The sequence below is a fragment of the Nipponia nippon genome, unplaced genomic scaffold (genome assembly GCF_047370975.1).
Source record: "Nipponia nippon isolate SJK-2023a ecotype South Korea unplaced genomic scaffold, ASM4737097v1 scaffold_22, whole genome shotgun sequence".
NCBI classification, from domain to species: Eukaryota; Metazoa; Chordata; class Aves; order Pelecaniformes; family Threskiornithidae; genus Nipponia; species Nipponia nippon.
In genome coordinates this window covers 2,866,738-2,887,307 of record NW_028262339.1, presented here as the reverse complement: position 1 = coordinate 2,887,307, position 20,570 = coordinate 2,866,738, and the positions used below count along the sequence as shown (strand labels likewise).

Genomic DNA, 20,570 nt, shown 5'->3' with positions numbered 1-20,570 from the left:
CAGATTTAGGAGAGGATCCTACCTGCCACAGGCAGTGCAATGCACATTCCCAAGCTTTGTGGTACAGTTATGCAGTGAGTTTCCCCTATGTCTCCCACCTTCCACAAGAAGATAAGTATCTGAGACTAGCAAATGAGAGACCATATTTTTCCAGTCCTGTTGTCTTGCATAATAGGGAGACAAATTGAGATCCATCATAAGAACAAACGAGGCCCAAAATTAAACATAACTGTTTAAAAATAAAAAAAAAAAACATAACATTTTGATGTGCAGCTGAGCAGCCTTAGCTAGAACAACAGCTACAGTATGTGTCAGACAGTCTCAGTAAGAGGCAACAAACCTGTCATTTGGATAAAGATTGTTGAGAGACAAGTAGCAGAGACTATCTGCAGCACACTGAGTTTCATAAATGTGGTGGGTTGACCCTGGCTGGATGCCAGATGCCCACCAAGCTGCTCTATCACTCCCCCTCCTCAACTGGACAGGGGAGAGAAAAATATGACGAAAGGCTCATGGGTCAAGATAAGGACAGGGAGATCACTCACCAATTACCATCACAGGCAAAAGAGACTCGACTTGGGGAAATTAATTTAATTTATTGCCAATCAAATCAGAGTAGGATAATGAGAAATAAAAAACACATCTTAAAACACCTTTCCCCCACCCCTCCCTTCTTCCCAGGCTCGACTTCACTCCCAATTTCTCTACCTCCTCCCCCCGAGTGGCACAGGGGAATGGGGAATGGGGGTTGTGGTCAGTTCATCACACGTTGTCTCTGCCACTCCTTCCTCCTCACACTCTTCCCCTGCTCCAGCGTGGGGTCCCTCCCATGGGAGACAGTCCTCCATGAACTTCTCCAATGGGGGTCCTTCCCACGGGCTGCAGTTCTTCATGAACTACTCCAGCGTGGGTCCTTTCCACGTGTCCTTTCCACGGGGTGCAGTCCTGTAGGAACAGACTGCTCCAGCATGGGTCCCCCGCGGGGTCACAAGTCCTGCCAGCAAACCTGCTCCAGCGTGGGCTGCACTCTCCACAGGCCCGCAGGTCCTGCCAGGAGCCTGCTCCAGTGCGGGCTTCCCCACTGGGTCACAGCCTCCTTTGGGTGCATCCACCTGCTCCAGTGTGGGGTTCTCCACGGGCTGCAGGTGGATATCTGCTCCACCATTAACCTCCATGGGCTGCAGGGGGACAGCCTGCCTCACCAAGGTCTTCTCCACGGGCTGCCAGGGAATCTCTGCTCTGGTGCCCGGAGCACCTCCTCCCCCTCCTTCTTCACTGACCTTGGTGTCTGCAGAGTTGTTTCTCTCACATATTCTCACTCCTCTCTTCTGGCTGCTGTTGCACAGCAGTTTTTTTCCCTTCTTAAATATGTTATCACAGAGGTGCTACTACCATCGCTGATTGGCTCAGCTTTGGCCAGCGGAGAGTCCATCTTGGAGCCGGCTGGCACTGACTCTATTGGACATGGGGGAAGCTTGTAGCAGCTTCTCACAGAAGCCACTTCTGTAGCCCCCCCCCCAAAAAAAAACCTTGCCACGCAACCCAGTACAATACGAAGTCTCACAACTTTCATACAACATCTCATAGGGATACCTTTTTTCATCTGTTTGTACATACTCTGACTGCTTTAGCACTCAGGCTCACTTCTGTCTGCTCATACCTGTCAGTGCCTAAGTAGTGATTGGCTCCATTTAATTATAATTTGTGCCCCATTTGTGAATATATGTACTGTATCTGCTAGGAGCTTCTGACTGAGCAGCAGCTGACTGCCTGAGCGGTGAAGACCTGCCTTTCCCGAGATTGCAGGTGATGGACAACTACTTCTCCTGGCAGTCACCATGCGTTTGATTGTTTCTTCTGCAGTGCCACTGCCTATATATTATTCCTTGTGTGTTAGACTGGGCAATAAATGGAACAGCCTTAACTCCATCCAGTTTCTTCCACTGTTATTCACATTGAAACTTATACAAATAGTAAAATGCAGGAGGTGACCATAATGATTATGAATGTGAAAGATAACTCAAGATTCCACCCAGGTTGAAATAGGCAGCTCCGCACACCCCTGAGAAAATTTACTGAGCTATACTAGTCTTATAAGCTTTCGACTGTCCTATGTATTTCTGTGAAGACCTAGAAATTTAAGATTTGGCAGAAATCCCGAGTGCCTGGTCCTGTCTACTAAATGGAAACATATATGGACTGCCAAGTTTCGATTAGGATTTGGATTGGGATCCAAGTTTCCTTATAAACACATGAAGTAATCTTTCTGCTCAATTCAGTACCCATCAGGCCTTAGAATACCGGTCCGTTCTTGGGCACCTCACTTGAAAAAACTTAGCCAATTGGAAAGATACCAGAAAGAGAGCAAAGGTCTAGAAAACATATACTACTAGGAATGACTGCAAAAACTTGGATTGTTTAGTCCTTAGGGGTTTAGGTTGATTTGTTTTCTATTGAGAGTTATTTCCAATCCAGATCATTCCAATTATTTTGTTTATAGTGCTGCTCCACAAACAGTTATATTTAAAGGGTTGGTGAACTTCAGCACAGAGGCAGGAAAAAGTATCGGGGAATGGAGGGCTGAAACTCCTTAAGCCATCTTTGTCAAGAGAGCTAACAAATCAGATAACTACAACCCTGCATCTAACCATATATACTAGGTGGGGGTGGGGTTTTTTTCTTTTCCTTTTTTTTTCTCTTGGCACGTGAATTGCTACCATTCCTTGGTCAGTATGAGTCATTGTTGTGGTTTAACCCCAGCCAGCAACTAAGCACCACACAGCCGCTCGCTCACTCCCCCCACCCCAGTGGGATGGAGGAGAGAATTGGAAGGGTAAAAGGGAGAAAACTCGTGGGTTGAGATAAGAACAGTTTAATAATTGAAGTAAAATGAAATAGAATAGTAGTAATAGTAGTAGTAGTAGTAATAATAATAATAATATAATACAATAATAATATACAAAGCAAGTGATGCACTATACAATTGCTCACCACCCACTGACCGATGCCCAGCCCGTTCCTGAGCAGCGATCACTGCCCCCTGGCCAACTCCCCCAGTTTACATACTGAGCATGACGTCATACGGTATGGAATAGCCCTTTGGCCAGTCTGGGTCAGCTGTCCTGGCTGTGCCCCCTCCCAGCTTCTTGTGCACCTTGCAGAGCACAGGAAGCTGACCAGTCCTTGACTGGTGTAAGCACTACTTAGCAACAACTCAAACATCAGTGTGTTATCAACATTATTCTCATCCTAAATCCAAAACACAGCACTATACCAGCTACTAGGAAGAAAAATCAACTCTATCCCAGCTGAAACCAGGACAGTCATCAGTTATAACTCCTCCATCCCAGAAACAGTTCAGATAATGAATTCTGACACTGTCTGACAAGTTATTAAATCTTGCAATGTTGGGGTCAAGCACGCTGAGATCTTCAGACCCTTATATTTTCCATCAACATTCACGTAGCTGGCTGTACCTCTTCCTGCCTTGGCTCAAAGCATGGAGCTCAAGAAATCTGAGCTCTGATTAACAGAGCTAGGTACAGTTGGCTCTACCTGTAGCCATCCCATCTCCACAGCATTAATTAAATCCATGTGAAGGAAGCAAACATGTTTATCTTCCCTCCCACAAGATAGTTCCAGCACTTTGGCTAAATCTGATGACATGCTTGCATGTAAGTAAGTGATGAAAGGGATGGACAAGGTGAGGACAGATCTGAACTCGTCTTAACTGACGGTATAGATGTGTCCTCAAAGTCACTTCTTGCATTTCCTTTGCTTAAGTTTAACCCATCTAACTTTGAACATTTAATGGAGGAGTGGTGGTGTTCAGAACTGTTCTTCGGAGTTGCCTATCTCTCTTCACTGACTAGAGGGGAAAATGCAGACTAACTGTGCTCCTAAATTAATTGTTTCTGTTACATGTCAAGATGTATACTAGCATAAATTGATTCCTGCCATTCTTGTAGCTAAACTTAAACTCCTTCTTTGGAGGACTTTAAACTTTTATACTCCTCCTTTGCTCTCGCTATTGCATCACTAATGAGGTTCTCTCTTCCCATGTACCCTACTGCTGCCACTCTTCCATTTATTTGGTCTACAGAGGAGTGTTGGTTGAGTGGTCCTTGCTCTGCTCTGAAATTAAAGTCATAAAAGCAGTAGATAAGGAAAGAAGCAGCAGCTTATTTTCCTTTAATCCCCTTGTGGGTCTGAGAAAGGGCTCTAATAATTAGTCTTTTATATGGTCTTTATGCACCATGGAGATTTCACGACTTATGCTGATATTGTACTAATGCAGGAAGGCTCAGAGGTCCTGTTTCCACAGCCTTCCACAAGTTTGGATACTTATCTGAGGCTTATCCAAATGCATCAGATGTGGGAACTGGACTGGAAAGTTCATGGGACATTCACATTTTAGCTATAGTTGATCTAAATATGACACATTAGCAGCTTGCTTTGTGGTCTTTCAGTACTTTCACTTCTGATTTAGAGCAGGAAGGGTGGAGGTCTCACCAAATATTAAATAATAATAAAAAGCACCAAACTGATTTTAAATTCAAATAATATTTTTAGTCTTAAGTCAAAGCTCGGGTTATGGTTCAGGTTGGTTCTTATTTGAGATTTCTGCCTAGAACTGTGCCATCGTGAGTTGTGAGATTTGTATCTTAAGCTGCCTTCCAAAGACAACCGCAAAGTCTGTAAGATTACATTTTAGTGGAACTACTTTTCTTCATTGAAAAAGCTTCCAAAGGCAAGTCTTGCTTAGCCCATCTTCAGTTTCCTAGGTTTGTTTCATCTTCTACTCCACCATCTTCCTCTTTCTGTTGTCAGTAATTCTTATGCAAAACAAATAAAAGATAGGAATAACAGTATAACTTCTGATTTGGGGATGTTTTCAACTTGCTTTGCACAGGTGTAAATGGTGAAACAGAATGGAAATAGAGTCAGTGGCACTTCACTCTTCTCTTTCAAAACCACATCCAACCAATCTTCTCACTGCCTCAAACCACCCTTGTTCAAGCCACCTACTAAGAGCAGCTTTTTGAACTGGCAAATCTTTAATGTTATGCCTTATCACCAACTTTGACCCAAGCCAATGCCAGTCAAAGGAACCCCTTCAGAGAAGCTCCCCAGAGGGCGACAAAACCAAAGATCTGAAAACTCAGTTTAGAGGTTTTTTTTTCTATTATTATGTTTTCCTTTACAAGTTCCTAAAGAGCATGGAACCAGAAACAATTATCTATTAATGAGAATTTCCCCCCCCAAGAATATTAAGTTTTTGTAGTGCTTATTATCAAGCCTAATTACAAGTCTAATTATACCATGGAAATTATTTACTTTACACATTTTCTTGGAGTGAAAAGTTTTAAGCCATGGAAATTCCTAAGCCCAAGCAATGGTATAAAATCAGATACAAGAAACATACAAAGTAGTATTTGAAATGCCTTTTGTAGCGTTCGTTACATATCAAGGTTATACCGGCGGATCTCCAGCCGACCCAGGCTGGGGAAGGAACAGTCAGCACACGCAGTGTGGGTGTTCAGCTTCAGTGTTTATTGCGCAGTAGTTTACCTTTATACTCCCAGCAGTAGGCGTGTCATGTTTTAAGGGGCGGAGACAAGGGAGGGTCAACCCTTAACTCTTTCCGTACAGCACGTGATCTTCCGGTCGCCAGCCCTTATCTTTACTACATTTCCCCCTCCCTTAGCTCCAGTAGCTCTGGATCTCGCTGGGGAAGCTGCGCGTAAAATAATCGATATGTGGTAAGACTTCTTAATATACGACTCATAGAACGCATAATTAAGCGTAACAGACAGGGTAATAGCACAACAAGGTCAAGAACAAGTAACAAGACTATGAGCCCGGTTATTAAAAGTTTGGGCGTTATTAACATTCCAGTTTTGTAAGCCTGGGATAGTGGAGCTCTGGTTTGACTTGTGGCAGCAACTGTCCTCCTTATCTCTAGTGAAGTAGGGGGTGAACAATAGACAGGTAGAGGCTTGTCCAAAAGCTGGCATATACAGACACGCATCCGTTACGTTCATGGATTTTGCCCAATCCAGCCAGTAGTTCATCGCAGCTCCCTCATTGCTCCCCCACACCATCAGGATGCATAGGGAAATGGTAGCCTGTCAAGATAAGACTCAATAAATTGATTAATGTTTATACGGTCGAATATTTAGACTGGGTACCCATTCTAGCGTCCCTTTCTCGGTTTGCACATATGCATACCCACGTCCCAGGCAACGGAGGGAATACGGGCCCCTCCATTCATGGGTTTGCAGGTCCCGTACTTGAACCAAAGGGTAAGGCCCTTCGTTCTCATCGAGCCGGAAATGTGCCTGGGTTGCAGTCTGGGTTTTATAGGTGTTCCCTCGAATGGTATGATTTAAGGTAATTAGTGCCGTCGTCAACAGACGCTGTGCCCGAAATAAGGGAGGGTCAAGGGGAGGGGGAACCCCTGTTCCTGGGCTTATCTTTTCCCCCTCCCTAAGTCGGTCGAGTAACCCTTTTAATGTGCGGTGCGCGCGTTCTACGATGCTTTGGCCCGTACTGTTGTAGGGAATGCCATGACTCAACTGAATATCCCAGCGCGCGCAAAAGTCCTTTGTCTTCTTGCTGACATATGCCGCTCCATTATCTGTTTTAATTTTTTGTGGGATGCCAAGTTGCGCCATACAGTCCTGCCGATGTAAAATAACTACGAGAGCATTTTGTTTAGCATGCATAGTGGCTAAAATAACTCCACTGCAGGTATCAACTGTGACATGCAGATACTTACGTGGATTAAAGGGTTCATAAATCGTAACATCAGACTGCCATATTTGGTTGGGCTGCAACCCTCGAGGGTTTACCCCTGCCTCCCAGAGGGGACCTTTGGAACACACAGGATAAGCAACAATCACAGAGCGAGCACCTTGCAAAGTAATACCAGTTCGCTTTCCCACTGCCCCAGGGGTAAGGGGTCCCTCTGGTAGCTCAGGTATCACTGGCAGTGCCGGGGGAGCCCTACCACCCCCCCTAGATGTCGTCAGCCGTGACGCTGGTTCTCCTTGTTCCTCAGTTCTTTTCCTGCGCTCTGCTCTCTGTGTGTCCAGTACCCGTCGATCACTGGGATGCAACGGGGCGTCCTCAGAAGGTGATGGTGTCTTGCCCTCCTTTTCTCCTTCCCGCCGTCTTCCTTCACGTAGTTTGCAGTACCGCTGGGATCCCACATTGGCCCCCGGGACCCAATCCAGCAACCTATCAGTCAGCTCCCTTTCCACACATTGTTGCAACTCGCCCCACGGGGAATTGAGTAGGTGGCGGATCCGCTGGTGCAGAAGGTGCTGAAGGTTCCGTGGGTGGCTGCTCTAGACTCCCCACTCGTAACGGGAACACCTTTCCCAACTCTTTTGTTCCCGCTGCGCCATGGCCTCCCTGCGCCTCCCCTTCCTCCGTTGGCTCAGTCCCCAGTAACGACGGCCCCATCTGTGCCCCACAGGCCACCCCTTCAACTCGAGTTCACACTGGAGTTCCAGCCTGTCCAGCACAGCAGTACAGAAAAACAGCAGAGATGCCCTGGCCATCTGCCAGCCCAGGCACATAGCCATTGCTGTTATCAAAACGTTCCCAGGCACAGCGGAGTAAGATGATAAGCAGTTCAGCAGTACAGCAAGCAGCGAAAGCAAAAAGCAGCCACTAACGAGCATTAGACTCTAATATACAGTAAGGCAAGCAAGCCCCGTGGCAAGCACAGAAACCTGCCGATTAATAGCTAAACAGCAATACCTGCTATAACTTCGATCTAGCACATTCCAATTAAATCTGTCGTTATCTCGAACGCTTTGTACCCTATATTGGGCACCAAAAAAAAACTGTCGTGGTTTAACCCCAGCTAGCAACTAAGCACCACACAGCCGCTTGCTCACTCCCCCCTTGGTGGGATGGGGGAGAGAATCGGAAGAGTAAAAGTGAGAAAACTCATGGGTTGAGATAAAGACAGTTTAATGGGTAAAGCAGAAGCCGCGCGCGCAAGCAAAGCAAGGAATTCATTCACTACTTCCCATAGGCAAGCAGGTGTTCAGCCATCCTCAGGAAAGCAGGGCTCCATCATGCGTAACGGTTACTTGGGAAGACAAACGCCATCACTCCAAACGTCCCCCCCTTCCTTCTTCTTCCCCCAGCTTTATGTTGCTGAGCATGATGTCATATGGTATGGAATAGCCCTTTGGCCAGTCTGGGTCATCCCCCAGTGGCTGTGCTCCCTCCCAGCCAGCCTGTGTCCCCTCCGAGACTAAACCCGTTGGCTTTTCGTTCCCAGGAACTTCATGCCCCATCAGCGCACTACGTGCAGCAAGCCAGCACCGCTTTGCCGCAAACCCCTTCTTGAGCACCCTTTCTACTGTTCCCCGGGCGCGAAGCCGGTCACTGGCTCCTCCAACATTGCTTATGATCGCTTCTGTCAGCTCTTTGCGTATTTTCCCCCAATATGAGGTGTCGAAAACTTCTGTGGGAGCGCCGAGCACTCCCCGGCATAGCATCCATTGGATGCAGTCGCCCGTGGGCCTTTTCCTTATCGCCCCATCCTCGCCCACCTCCGTCGCTACCGACTTTAGTACCTTTACGAGTTCCGCGAGCTCCATCGCTGCTGCCTGCAGCCGATCACACCGGGGTCACCACTATGTAGCGTTCGTTACATATCAAGGTTATACCGGCAGATCTCCAGCCGACCCAGGCTGGGGAAGGAACAGTCAGCACACGCAGTGTGGGTGTTCAGCTTCAGTGTTTATTGCGCAGTAGTTTACCTTTATACTCCCAGCAGTAGGCGTGTCATGTTTTAAGGGGCGGAGACAAGGGAGGGTCAACCCTTAACTCTTTCCGTACAGCACGTGATCTTCCGGTCGCCAGCCCTTATCTTTACTACAGCCTTTTTTGTTTCAGTCTTCACAGAAAAGAAACATGAGCTCCAAAGAGAATCTAACATAGGTTGGAATAGAAAAAGAACAAGATGAAAATGAGTTGGGTGATTTACCTGTTTTTTACTTGATAAAATTTACTCACTCTACTGAGTAGGTCAGCCAAGCCTCTAGAGATTCATTCTGAAAACTTGAGGAGAAAAATGACTCCCCAGATGACTGAGGAAGTAGTAAATATAATACCTCTTTTTAAAAAGGAAAAAAACATCTTTTTCATGTTAGTTTACAGTTTAAACAAGAATTAATGGGCCCAAATTGCAACAAGACCATTTAAATTAGATACTAGAAAAACTTTCTAATGTAGATAGTGGAATAGGTTACCCAGGAGATTGTAGAATCTCAGTTTTTGAAGGTGTCTGAGAACAATCATCTGTCAAGAATGGTTTTCGTAACTAAGGCTAGTGGAGTACCCTCAGTGGTCTGGCATCCTTTCAGCCATATTGTCTATGACTACACATAGGCTCTTACCTCCAAGGCTGCAGCACTTGAAGAATATGAAACTTTACAGAGTTAATCTTGAAAGCTCATGGAAATGATGTTTTTTATTGCAGTAGTATAGAAGTCCAATCACGGCCCATGACTCTACTATATAAACCTTGAGGAAAATACAAAATTTTGTCTGCCCTCAAAGAAGTCAGTTTCATTAGATGGTGAAAACACTACAGTTTTAAGCTTCATGCTGTATATCTCAATTTTTTTTTCTTATACATTCCTGCTGAATTTAATAATGACTCAAGAATAATCAAATACATATTTTCACCCTTACATCAAAGTAATTAGATTTAAATCCAGTCTATTTCAAAGTTCTGGAAAGTCCTTATGACTTCTGCTTGTAGATCCATGTCAGATGAGTTGGTGCTCTCATGCTGACCTCTGAAATTTGTGTCTACATCACTGACACCTATGAAACGATTCCTATCAAACTCATGAGAGAATCTTGTCCTAAGAAAATCTGTAAATAATGCTGAATAATTTTCAATCTAGACAAAAGCTAGTTCTGTGCTTGTAACTAGCATGTAACTCCAGTGAAGTCCCTGGGGTGTACAGATAGCAGCAGAGTAGATAAGTACCAAATTATATCCCTGTTATCCAAGGGGTAATAGATCAAGAGTATTATATTTATTAGAAAGAAAAACAGCTATTAAAATTCCCCCTTCTCCTCCCAAAATACTGCAGAGGTTAGAATATGCAAAATTATCACTGAAAATTATATAACATTTTTCAACTTCCAAATACACAAAACACACTCAGTGAGAATAAATCCAGGATCACTGGTGATCAAACTGATAATAGTTACAAAGAATTCAGCTACATTTGGCTCCAGTTAAATAGCATAACTAGGTATAATCTAGCTAGTTACTGTGGTATATAATGTGAATGTACTAACATTTCCCCTCATGACCTCCTTTCAGCTGCCCCATTGGGGATATAATGCAGTGTGAGACTATGACCAAACTTTATCAGAAAAAATTACTATATTTTCATGAATTATATGAATACTTCTGTTGCTTTAACTTGGGCATTGTACTGAAGAGCAGTGTATCTATCTCCATCATTCAAGTGAAAAACAGTTAAAATGGGTTAATTCAGTGCAAATTTCTTTATTTAAGCACTGTTCTCCTTCAGTTGCTCTCACAAATTTCACAAGTGTAATAGTCAATTGAAATGGTCTAATATGGTGTTATGAAATATGAAAAAATATAACTCAGTTTAATCCATTTCAACATAAAAAAATAATAATGGCACAAGTTATGCCAGTATCTTCTTTTTCTTTTTTATTTTTTTTGTTACTGCTGCTGTTAGAAATGGACCCAGCCTAGTTTTACTGGTTTCACAGTTTGGGTACAGCAATTGATTTCTGTAGAAAGAATTAACTAAATTCTTCTCATCACTTTTTGGCATGGAAAATCCCCCCAAAACCCATGTAATTCATGTAAAAAGAAGTGGGCATTGTAGCAGTGTTCACACCATATTCTTACCCTCTAATAGCTTGTCATCCATATAACTTAAGGCACTCAACTGTCTTTGATTTTGAGCACAAATACTTTAGGGGATGACCCATGGGAGAGAAATATTAAAGATCACTGCTCTATATTAATGCTCTTGCAGAAAATCAAGAAAGCAACTTTGGCTTTTCTTTACTGTGAAAATGAGCAACATTTTAAGAGTAATACAAACATAATAGGCCTTGGCTGGTATGGACTCACTGATCTGCTTGTATCAATGGCATGACACTGGTATATATGAGCTATCAAGACCTAATTAATGAGCCCTCACAACTTTTCTTGAGATTAGAGAGTATAATTCTCTTCATCTTACATATGGAAAATGATATATGGCTCCTTTGCAACAGCAGATGTTAGCCTTAAAAGTAGGTCGTAGGTCTTAACTGACTCTTCCCTCATGTTTTCTGGGTCTTCCTAGATTAGAGTTCCCCTAAGTTATAGCTCCTCTTATTTCTGCCTAAGCACCTTGTGCTAATTCTCAAGCTAACATTACATATAAGTAACTAGTGAAAGTTATGGTTAGAGTTTTCATTTATCTAACTGGCCATATCTTTTTCTGCTTGGCAGTAGTTAGGTAACTCCAGATATCAGAGGGGCCTTTGCTGCTACTGAGTTGGATACCACTGATGATGGAGTGAGCTGATTTTGGGAACTGTTGTTCTTACCCCCTCACAGGTAGCAGACTTGCAGTCATATGTAACTGTGTCTTCACTCTGTTTGTTCAAGTCCATTGGGTTTCAAGCCTGAGTGGCAATTAGCGCAGAATTGTTCTCACACAGCTGTAAGAAACTCAGTGGATATTCAGATCTGTCACAGCACATGTGAAGTTTTTTAAGTTTATATGTGCAACTCCATCCTTAGCAATGCTGATTTCTCATGCTTCAATTAAGAATCTTACCATAAAAACCTTACAGCAGAAGGCTTTATAATTGTTTTTTTAATAATACATGATCTTTTGTGACTATCAACATTTATATTTGCATTTTGATATCAATATTTGTATTGTGAGGCACTCACAAGGAAATTAAAACAAAATAATCCTCCTCTTTCAGCTCTTTATAGGTTTGGACAATAAACTTTATTATTATTATTATTATTATTATTATTATTATTATTATTATTATTATTATTATTATTATTATTTCTGGTTTAATATGGCCCATTTTCTGAAGGGCTTTACTAGATCCTAAACCTATTGTTTATCTTGCAGTTCTCACTGAAGTCTTTCTCATATGCAAAGACTCTAGACCTTGTAGCTGTGGCCAACCTAATGCTTCTTGCTAAGTAAATACAAAGCCTCTGGTAACTGCACTAGAATTTATATATCTTCATATCAAAATATATGTAATTTATATATATTTTTAAAAATCTATATTTGTATATTAAAAAATGCATCCAGGAAAGGCCACCTCTCCTTTCTTGACAATAAAAGGAGGTCCTTCATGTTAAATTGCTTAGTTTGATGTTCCCTCTCTTTTTCATGTGCATAAACTGTCATCAGTTTGCTTCCCAATAAAAATCAGCTATTACTTTGTCATGCTTGATTCACAGCCACTGCCCAGCTACCATCAAAGCCTCTACTTCTAATCACAGAACAAGTAACACCCTCAACTCCTCTGTTAATCCCGAGTTGCATAGACCAGTACAATGGCCATACAGAATGGATTTTGCATCGTATATAAAGCAGCCATTTCCAAAAAAATGTTCAGTGAAAAAGCTTCCTCCTTACCTCACTGCACACTAAAGTCCACATGGTTCCACAGTCTGAACAGACTGCATTCAGTTTTCAGGGACAGAAAATCAGCACTTCCAGAAAAAGCACTGAATACCAAGTTACACTGTTGGCTTCAGTTGCTGTGTGGTTACCATAAGGAATTTTTAAGTAAATGAAAAAACATATGGATTTTCCAGGACTTCTCTGCTCAGACAAAAAGCATAGAACAGATTTAGGAGGAAATTATTGCAGATTCCTTTTTTTTAAGCAGTTGGCAACTCATCAATGTTTTTCCAGCTGATCTGTTCATCACATTATTTGTTGGCTTGGTCTAGGATGTTTTTCTCTAAAATTTCTCAACACTTTTGCCCCTCCTGTAATTTCCCCAGTGGTAGACCTGTTGTGACCACTGAGTTAGATGGACTATTGTTCTGACTACTACTACTTTAAAAATCAGAAGAAAGATTGGAGCCAGGCATACTACCTGGATAAACCATTTAGAAGATATTTGGTTGGAGCTATATTTCTCTTATATTAAGACACGATGCCCAAACAACGTAGCCATCCAGTTACTCTAGTAGTAGCTGAAAAGGGATTTCTAAAGTCACTATGTAAGTTGTAGTAACTTCTACTACTCCCAAATCAGTATGCTCTTGGGCAGAAAACAAAGAGATGAAAAGCTCTGTCTCCCATTACTGGCCCCTTGATCCATCCAATATCCCAGAAAGAGTTTGTTTTAAAGAAAAAAACTTAATCATAGTTATTACAAACACAGCAAAATGTTTCCAATATCTGAAAGACAAAGATAATATGGTTGTTAGGGTTAGTCTTACTATATCCCAAAATGTCAACACACATGCCAAAAATTAATTTTATCAGCTCAGTGCAGCCAAGGGATTTAGTTTATCTAACTGTCCTACAAGGAATAAATAATTTACCACTATTTTTGAAGATTGGGGTAAATCTAACATTCTATTGACATATGCTATAGATTTAATTTAATGCTGTGGTTCAGATAGCTCTTCTGATAAATTTTAGTAAAATCTATGCTAAGAAGAATGGAGCTGTTTCAGTATTTATGGAGTTTAAAATGCAGGGTTAGCAAAGGAAACGTTAACTGAAACAATGTTTGTGTATATTCTTGCAATGATTTGGAGAATGTTGCTAAAGTTTGTTGGGCAGTTGGTTCTGAATATTAGAAGTTTACTATTTTTCACGTTTATTGGTCTTTTCTATAGTGAGAAAATCCTCTGATGAAGTGATTAAATAGCTCAATTTTTATTTTTTAGGCATATTGGAGATAACATCTGTAGAAATCGGAGTTGTGGCAGTTAAGTCCATTAAGAGCAACTATTATTTAGCCATGAACAAGAAAGGAAAAGTCTACGGCTCTGTAAGTATTTTTTTATCTTCCAAATGGATTGCAGTAGTCAGCACAGTTCCCTCTCTTACCTACTGAAAACCCCACTTGACTGTGTATTACTACTAATTAGAACCAAAATGAGCTGTTCATCAAAATTTCATCCTGTGGTAAACCAGCAGCCCCCCCTCTCCACAAGCTCCCTGGTGTTTGTTAGGCTCATATCATACCAAAGCAGCTGCTAGGGGATTTATCATGCTTACCACTTCAGTCAGGTTTCTTATTAAGTAGTGGCCAATGGAGAGGGTCCTACAAAATATAATCTTTAAGGCTGCTTTTCCCTTTTTTTTTATGCAGTACAGCCACATTTATCAGTAATTCCAGGGGGATAAAGTGTATCTAAAATCTTGTAAACTTCAGCTGATGGAGGAGACACACCAAATTATCAAACTACGACTGCCAGGAAGATTTCTAGAGTAGCCAGCTTTAAATTGACCATATTAATTAATATGCAAGATTATGGGCAGTACAGAGAGACAGAGACTTATATATCAGCAGACAGATAAGCTTTGACTGAGCAGAATTTGGATATCATGTGAAAATTGTCCATATATACTCTATTTGTATTTGTGTAAGTTTGGGGTTACTGATAGTTTCAGTAAACAAACAAACAAACAAACAAAAACCAGTAACTATCCAAATATTGTTCTGGTATTACATCTGGTTTGGTTTGTAATTTTTCAGCTTTTTGCCAGTTCCAGTGAGTTTGAGCCCACATAAATGTAAATTTATTCTAGTCATCTGCAAAGGTTATGAGCCAATCTTCAGATTGCTCAGTATTCAGAACATCCATAGGCTTTAAAGAGAGCACTTCACAGATAGGTACTGGGGCTGAGTTTATCCTCGAGCAATGTAGCTAAGCCTACTTCTGCTGAAAATGATGAAGTAATGCCAGTCTGAGACTACCAGCAGAATCAACTGAGATTCGAGGGGGTTGAAGTCATTTAGTCCTCTTTTTTTTAAGGAAGCATTTCTACGGGGTGGGTTTAGTTCATACAAACTATATAAACTGTCTTCCCTCATCTGCACTGTGGCTAGTCACTCCTGGTTCATAAGGTTACTTCTGACCTTCTAAACTCCTGGGCAGTGTCAAAGAATCACATTAAGGAAAGACCAGAACAGAGAAATTTTTCTTAAGCTCCCGTAAATGTGAATTTTAATTTCTAAAATTACACTGGTCAGAAATACAGAATGATCAGTGCTCAGTCCTGCACCATTGAGAGGTATAAGGGTATACTGAGTTGCTGACAAAGTTACCATTTGTCAGTTAAGCTCCATTCACTGACTGTGGGTGTGCTTCTGGACACGTGAAGGTGTTAGCATAAATCACCATAGTCAATTCACATGTCTCAGTGAACAGTGTTTAACTTAGTTTGTGATGATCTATCCCAAAGCCTGAGATAAGTTTTCCTACCCAAGTTGTTAGCCATGGCTGGTATGGTGAGAGTTCATTCCAACCCTATACACACACAAAAGAAGGCAAAGCAGCTTTCATGTATCATAAGTCACTCAGTCGGTGAGGCACGCGGCGGCAGCAATGGTAAGTCCTGTGACTGGGCGCTAGATTGGGGTGGAAAAGGGGGTTTCCTGTGCCGGGGAACCCGATAAAGAGCCTGGTGGGGCCCTCGCGCCAAAGCAAAACCGGCTGCTCTCGTGAGCGAGGCAAATGGGGCTTGGGTGTTGCTGGGGCAACTGTGGGAGATTTAAACGGGCCCCTAGGGAGCGCGAGCGACCAGGAGCGCGGCGAACAGGATGGGCAAACAGGACGGGCAAACAGGGCATGGCGCGTCAGAAAGGGCGTGGCGCGGTAGTTCGTGCAGGCAGAGCGAGCAGGCAGCTGGCGAGCTCTCCTTGTGGTCTACGCCCTCCCGGAAGAGACTTAGCCATGGTTTCCACTTGGACAAGAGCCATCGCCAGAAGGGATGTGGCGACGCAGACGGAGCTCCGACTAAAACATGCAGCCACCCAGGTCTCTCGCTGCAGGGAGTGCCAGAGCCTTACTCTGGTGATGGAGGGCAGCCGAGACAACACCTGCGTGAGGTGCAACCAGGTGGAGGATCTGCTCAGCCTGGTGGCAGAGCTGAAAGAAGAAGTAGCAAGACTGAGGAGTATCAGGGAGTGCGAGAGGGAGATAGACTGGTGGAGCCACTCCCTACCATCTCTGAGACGAGCACACCAGATGGAAGCATCAAGAGGAGAGGCTCCCCTACCCTCTCACCACCAGGCAGAAGGAGGGGACCTAAGAGACAGAGGGGGATGGAAACAGATCCCTGCTCGGCACAGAGGGTGAATCCTCTCCCGGCCTACCTCGCCCTCCCAGGTGCCCTTACACAATAGGTATGAGGCTCTGGAACTTGAGGGCCAGGAGGATGAAGATACGGACAGTGATCCATCCAAGGGGTTGACTAGGGGGAACCAGTCAGCCCCACGCATTACAACGGCCACTGGTAAGAAAAAAAGAAGGGTAATAAGGATGGGATCAGGAAGGCCAAGGCTCAGCTGGAGCTGAACCTGGCGAGGGATGTGAAGAATAATAAGAAGGGCTTCTACGGGTACATTAACCAGAAAAGGAAGGTTAAGGAAAGCGTACCCCCTCTGATGAGCAGCAGTGGCGAGCTGGTAACAACAGACGAGGAGAAGGCTGAGGTACTCAACAACTTCTTTGCCTCAGTCTTCACTGGCAATCTCTCTCCTCACACCTCCCGAGTCAATGGGCCACTTGATGGGGATCGGGAGGGCAGAGGTCCTCCCACTGTAAGAGAAGATCAAGTTCGTGACCACCTGAGGAACCTGAACATACATAAGTCTATGGGTTCCGATGAGATGCATCCCAGAGTCCTGAGGGAATTGGCTGATGTAGCTGCTAAGCCACTCGCCATGATACTTGAAAAGTCATGGCAGTCAGGCGAAGTCCCTGGGGACTGGAAAAAGGGAAATATTTCAGCCATTTTTAAAAAGGGTAAAAAGGAGGACCCTGGGAACCGTCAGCCTCACCTCTGTGCCTGGGAAGATCATAGAACAGATCCTCCTGGAATCTATGCTAAGGCACATGGAGGACAGAGAGGTGATTTGGGACAGCCAGCACGGCTTCACCAAGGGCAAGTCCTGCCTGACCAACCTAGTGGCCTTCTATGATGGAGTGACTGCATCAGTGGACGAGGGAAGAGCTACGGATGTCATCTATCTGGACTTCTGTAAGGCCTTTGACACGGTCCCCCACAATATCCTCCTCTCTAAATTGGAGAGATATGGATTTGATGGGTGGACTGTTCGGTGGATAAGGAATTGGATGGATGGTCACATCCAGAGGGTAATGGTCAATGGCTCGGTGTCCAGATGAAGAACAGTGACAAGTGGTGTCCCTCAGGGGTCCGTACTGGGGCCAGTGCTATTTAATATCTTCATCAATGACATAGACAGCAGGATCGAGTGCACCCTCAGCTTTGCAGATGACACCAAGCTGAGCGGTGCAGTCGACACGCCTGAGTGACAGGATGCCATCCAGAGGGACCTGGACAGGCTGGAGAAGTGGGCCTGTGTGAACTTCATGAGGTTCAGCAAGGCCAAGTGCAAGGTCCTGCACCTGGGTTGGGGTAATCCCCAGTATCAGTACAGGCTGGGGGATGAAGGGATTGTGTGCAGCCCCGCCGAAAAGGACTTGGGGGTACTGATAGATGAAAAGCTGGACATGAGCCAGCAATGTGCTCTCGCAGCCCAGAAGGCCAACTGTATCCTGGGCTGCATCAAAAGAAGCATGGCCAGCAGGTCGAGGGAGGTGATTCTGCCCCTCTACTCTGCTCTGGTGAGACCCCACCTGGAGTACTGCATCCAGCTCTGGGGTCCTCAATACAAGAAGGACGTAGACCTGTTGGAGAGGGTCCAGAGGAGGGCCACAAAAATGATCAGAGGGGTGGAGCACCTCTGCTATGAGGACAGGCTGAGAGAGCTGGGGTTGTTCAGCCTGGAGCAGAGAAGGCTCCAGGGAGACCTTATTGTGGCCTTCCAATACTTAAAGGGGGCTTAGAAGAAAGATGGGGACAGACTTTTTAGCAGGGCCAGTAGTGATAGGACAAGGGGTAATGGTTTTAAACTAAAAGAGGGTAGATTCAGACTCGATATAAGGAAGAAATTTTTCACGATGAGGGTGGTGAAACACTGGAACAGGTTGCCCAGAGAGGTGGTAGATGCCCCATCCTTGGAAACATTCAAGGACAGGCTGGATGGGGCTCTGAGCAACCTGATCTAGTTGTAGATGTCCCTGCCAATTGCAGGGGGGTTGGACTAGATGACCTTTAAAGGTCCCTTCCATCCCAAACCATCCTATGATTCTATGATTCTATGAATTGTCATAGGTGACTCCCTTCTGAGGGGAACAGAGGGCCCGATATGCCGACCGGACCCATCCCATAGGGAAGTCTGCTGCCTCCCTGGGGCCCGGGTCAGAGACATTACTAGGAAGCTCCCTAGGCTGTTAAAATCATCCGATTATTATTCACTATTGGTTGTTCAGGTTGGCAGCGATGAAGTAGCTGATAGAGGCACAAAGACGATCAAAAGGGATTTTAGAGAACTGGGGAGATTACTTGAAGGATCAGGAGCGCAGGTCGTGTTTTCCTCCATCCCTTCAGTAGCCGGGAGGCATACGGAAAGGAACAGGAAGACCCATCTCATTAACACGTGGCTCAGAGGCTGGTGCCAGCGGTGGAATTTTGGGTTTTTCGACCATGGGGCAGTTTACATGGCACCAGGCCTGCTGGAGACAGATGGGGTTCACCTGTCGCAAAGGGGGAAAAAGTTTCTGGCTCAGGAGTTAGCAGGCCTCATTGAGAGAGCTTTAAACTAGATTTGAAGGGGGAAGGGGATAAAACCAGGCTTGCTAGGGATGAGCCTAGGGGTGACATGCCTATGTTGGAGAAGAGATCTATAGCCCAACTGAAGTGCATTTGCACCAATGCACGCAGCATGAGCAATAAGCAGGAGGAACTGGAAGCCATTGCGCAGCAGGAAAACTATGATGTGGTCGCCATCACGGAAACATGGTGGGATGACTCACACGACTGGAGTGCTGCAATGGATGGCTACAAGCTCTTTAGAAGGGACAGGCAAGGAAGGAGAGGTGGTAGGGTAGCCTTGTACGTCAGAGAATGTTTTGACTGTCTAGAGCTCAACGACAGTAATGATAAGGTTGAGTGCTTATGGGTAAGAATCAGGGGGAAGGCTAATAAGGCAGATATCCTGGTGGGAGTCTGTTACAGACCTCCCAACCAGGATGAGGAAACAGATGAAGTATTCTACAAGCGGTTGGCTGAAGTCTCACAATCTCTAGCCCTTATTCTCGTGGGAGACTTCAACTTACCAGATATCTGCTGGAAATACAACACAGCAGAGAGGAAGCAGTCTCGGAGGTTCCTGGAGTGTGTGGGAGATAACTTCCTGACACAGCTGGTAAACGAGCCAACCAGGGCAGGTGCCCCGCTGGACCTGCTGTTCACGAACAGACAAGGCCTGGTGGGTGATGTGGTGGTCGGAGGCTGTCTTGGGCTCAGCGACCATGACATGATAGAGTTTTCAATTCTTGGAGAAGTAAGGAAGGGGGTCAGCAAGACCGCTACCCTGAACTTTAGAAGGGCGGACTTTGGGCTGTTCAGGAGTCTGGTTAACAGAGTCCCTTGGGAGGCAGTCCTGAAGGGCAAAGGAGTCCAGGAAGGCTGGATGTTATTCAAGAAGGAAGTCTTAAAGGCACAGGAGCAGGCCGTCCCCATGTGCCGTAAGACGAGGAGGCAGGGGAGAAGACCAGCCTGGCTGAACAGACAACTTTGTCTGGAATTCAGGAAGAAAAGGAGAGCTTACTGCCTATGGAAGAAGAGAGCTTACCACCTTTGGAGGCAACTCAGGAGGACTACAATGATGTCGTGAGGTTATGCAGGGAGAAGATTAGAAAGGCGAAGGCGCAGCTAGAACTTAAACTGGCCACTGCAGTTAAAGATAACAAAAAATTTTTTTACAAATATATCAGCAACAAAAGGAGGGCCAAGGAGAATCTCCATCCTTTCTTGGATGCAGAGGGAAACATTGCCACAAAAGATGAGGAGAAGGCTGAGGTACGTAATGCCTTCTTTGCCTCAGTCTTTAATAGTCAGACTGGTCATCATCGGGGCTTTCAGGCCCCTGAGCTAGGAGATGGAGATAGGATGCAGAGTGAAGCCCCGGTTGTCGAAGAGGTGGCAGTCACCGACCTGCTCCTCCACCTGGATGCGCACAAGTCCATGGGGCCAGATGGGATCCACCCGAGGATACTGAGGGACCTGGCAGAGGAGCTTTCCAAGCCACTCTCCATTATTTATCAGCAGTCCTGGTCAACCGGGGAGGTCCCAGATGACTGGAAGCTAACAAATGTGACGCCCATCTACAAGAAGGGTTGGAAGGAGGATCCGGGGAACTAGAGGCCTGTCAGCCTGACCTCGGTGCTGGGG

At 44.7% G+C, this 20,570-nt stretch overlaps 1 protein-coding gene and 1 long non-coding RNA gene across 3 annotated transcripts in view; one reads left to right on the top strand and one right to left on the bottom strand.

Annotated features, from left to right (window-relative positions):
• LOC104008560 (fibroblast growth factor 10) overlaps nt 1-20,570 on the top strand; it is a 76,495-nt gene that overhangs the window by 50,256 nt on the left and 5,669 nt on the right. The window contains exon 2 of the mRNA XM_087760410.1: nt 13,967-14,070. Within this exon, the coding sequence (XP_087616536.1) occupies nt 13,967-14,070 (104 nt within the window). The remainder of the gene's footprint in view (nt 1-13,966; nt 14,071-20,570) is intronic.
• LOC148055430 (uncharacterized) lies at nt 5,531-8,893 on the bottom strand. Of its 2 annotated transcripts, XR_015705368.1 has the most exons (3): nt 6,782-8,887; nt 6,580-6,700; nt 5,531-6,128 (listed from the first exon to the last, which is right to left on the bottom strand). It is a non-coding gene; the product is annotated as an uncharacterized LOC148055430 (long non-coding RNA). The 2 variants fall into 2 exon arrangements; XR_015705367.1 differs by lacking the exon at nt 6,580-6,700 and having other exon boundaries at nt 6,782-8,893.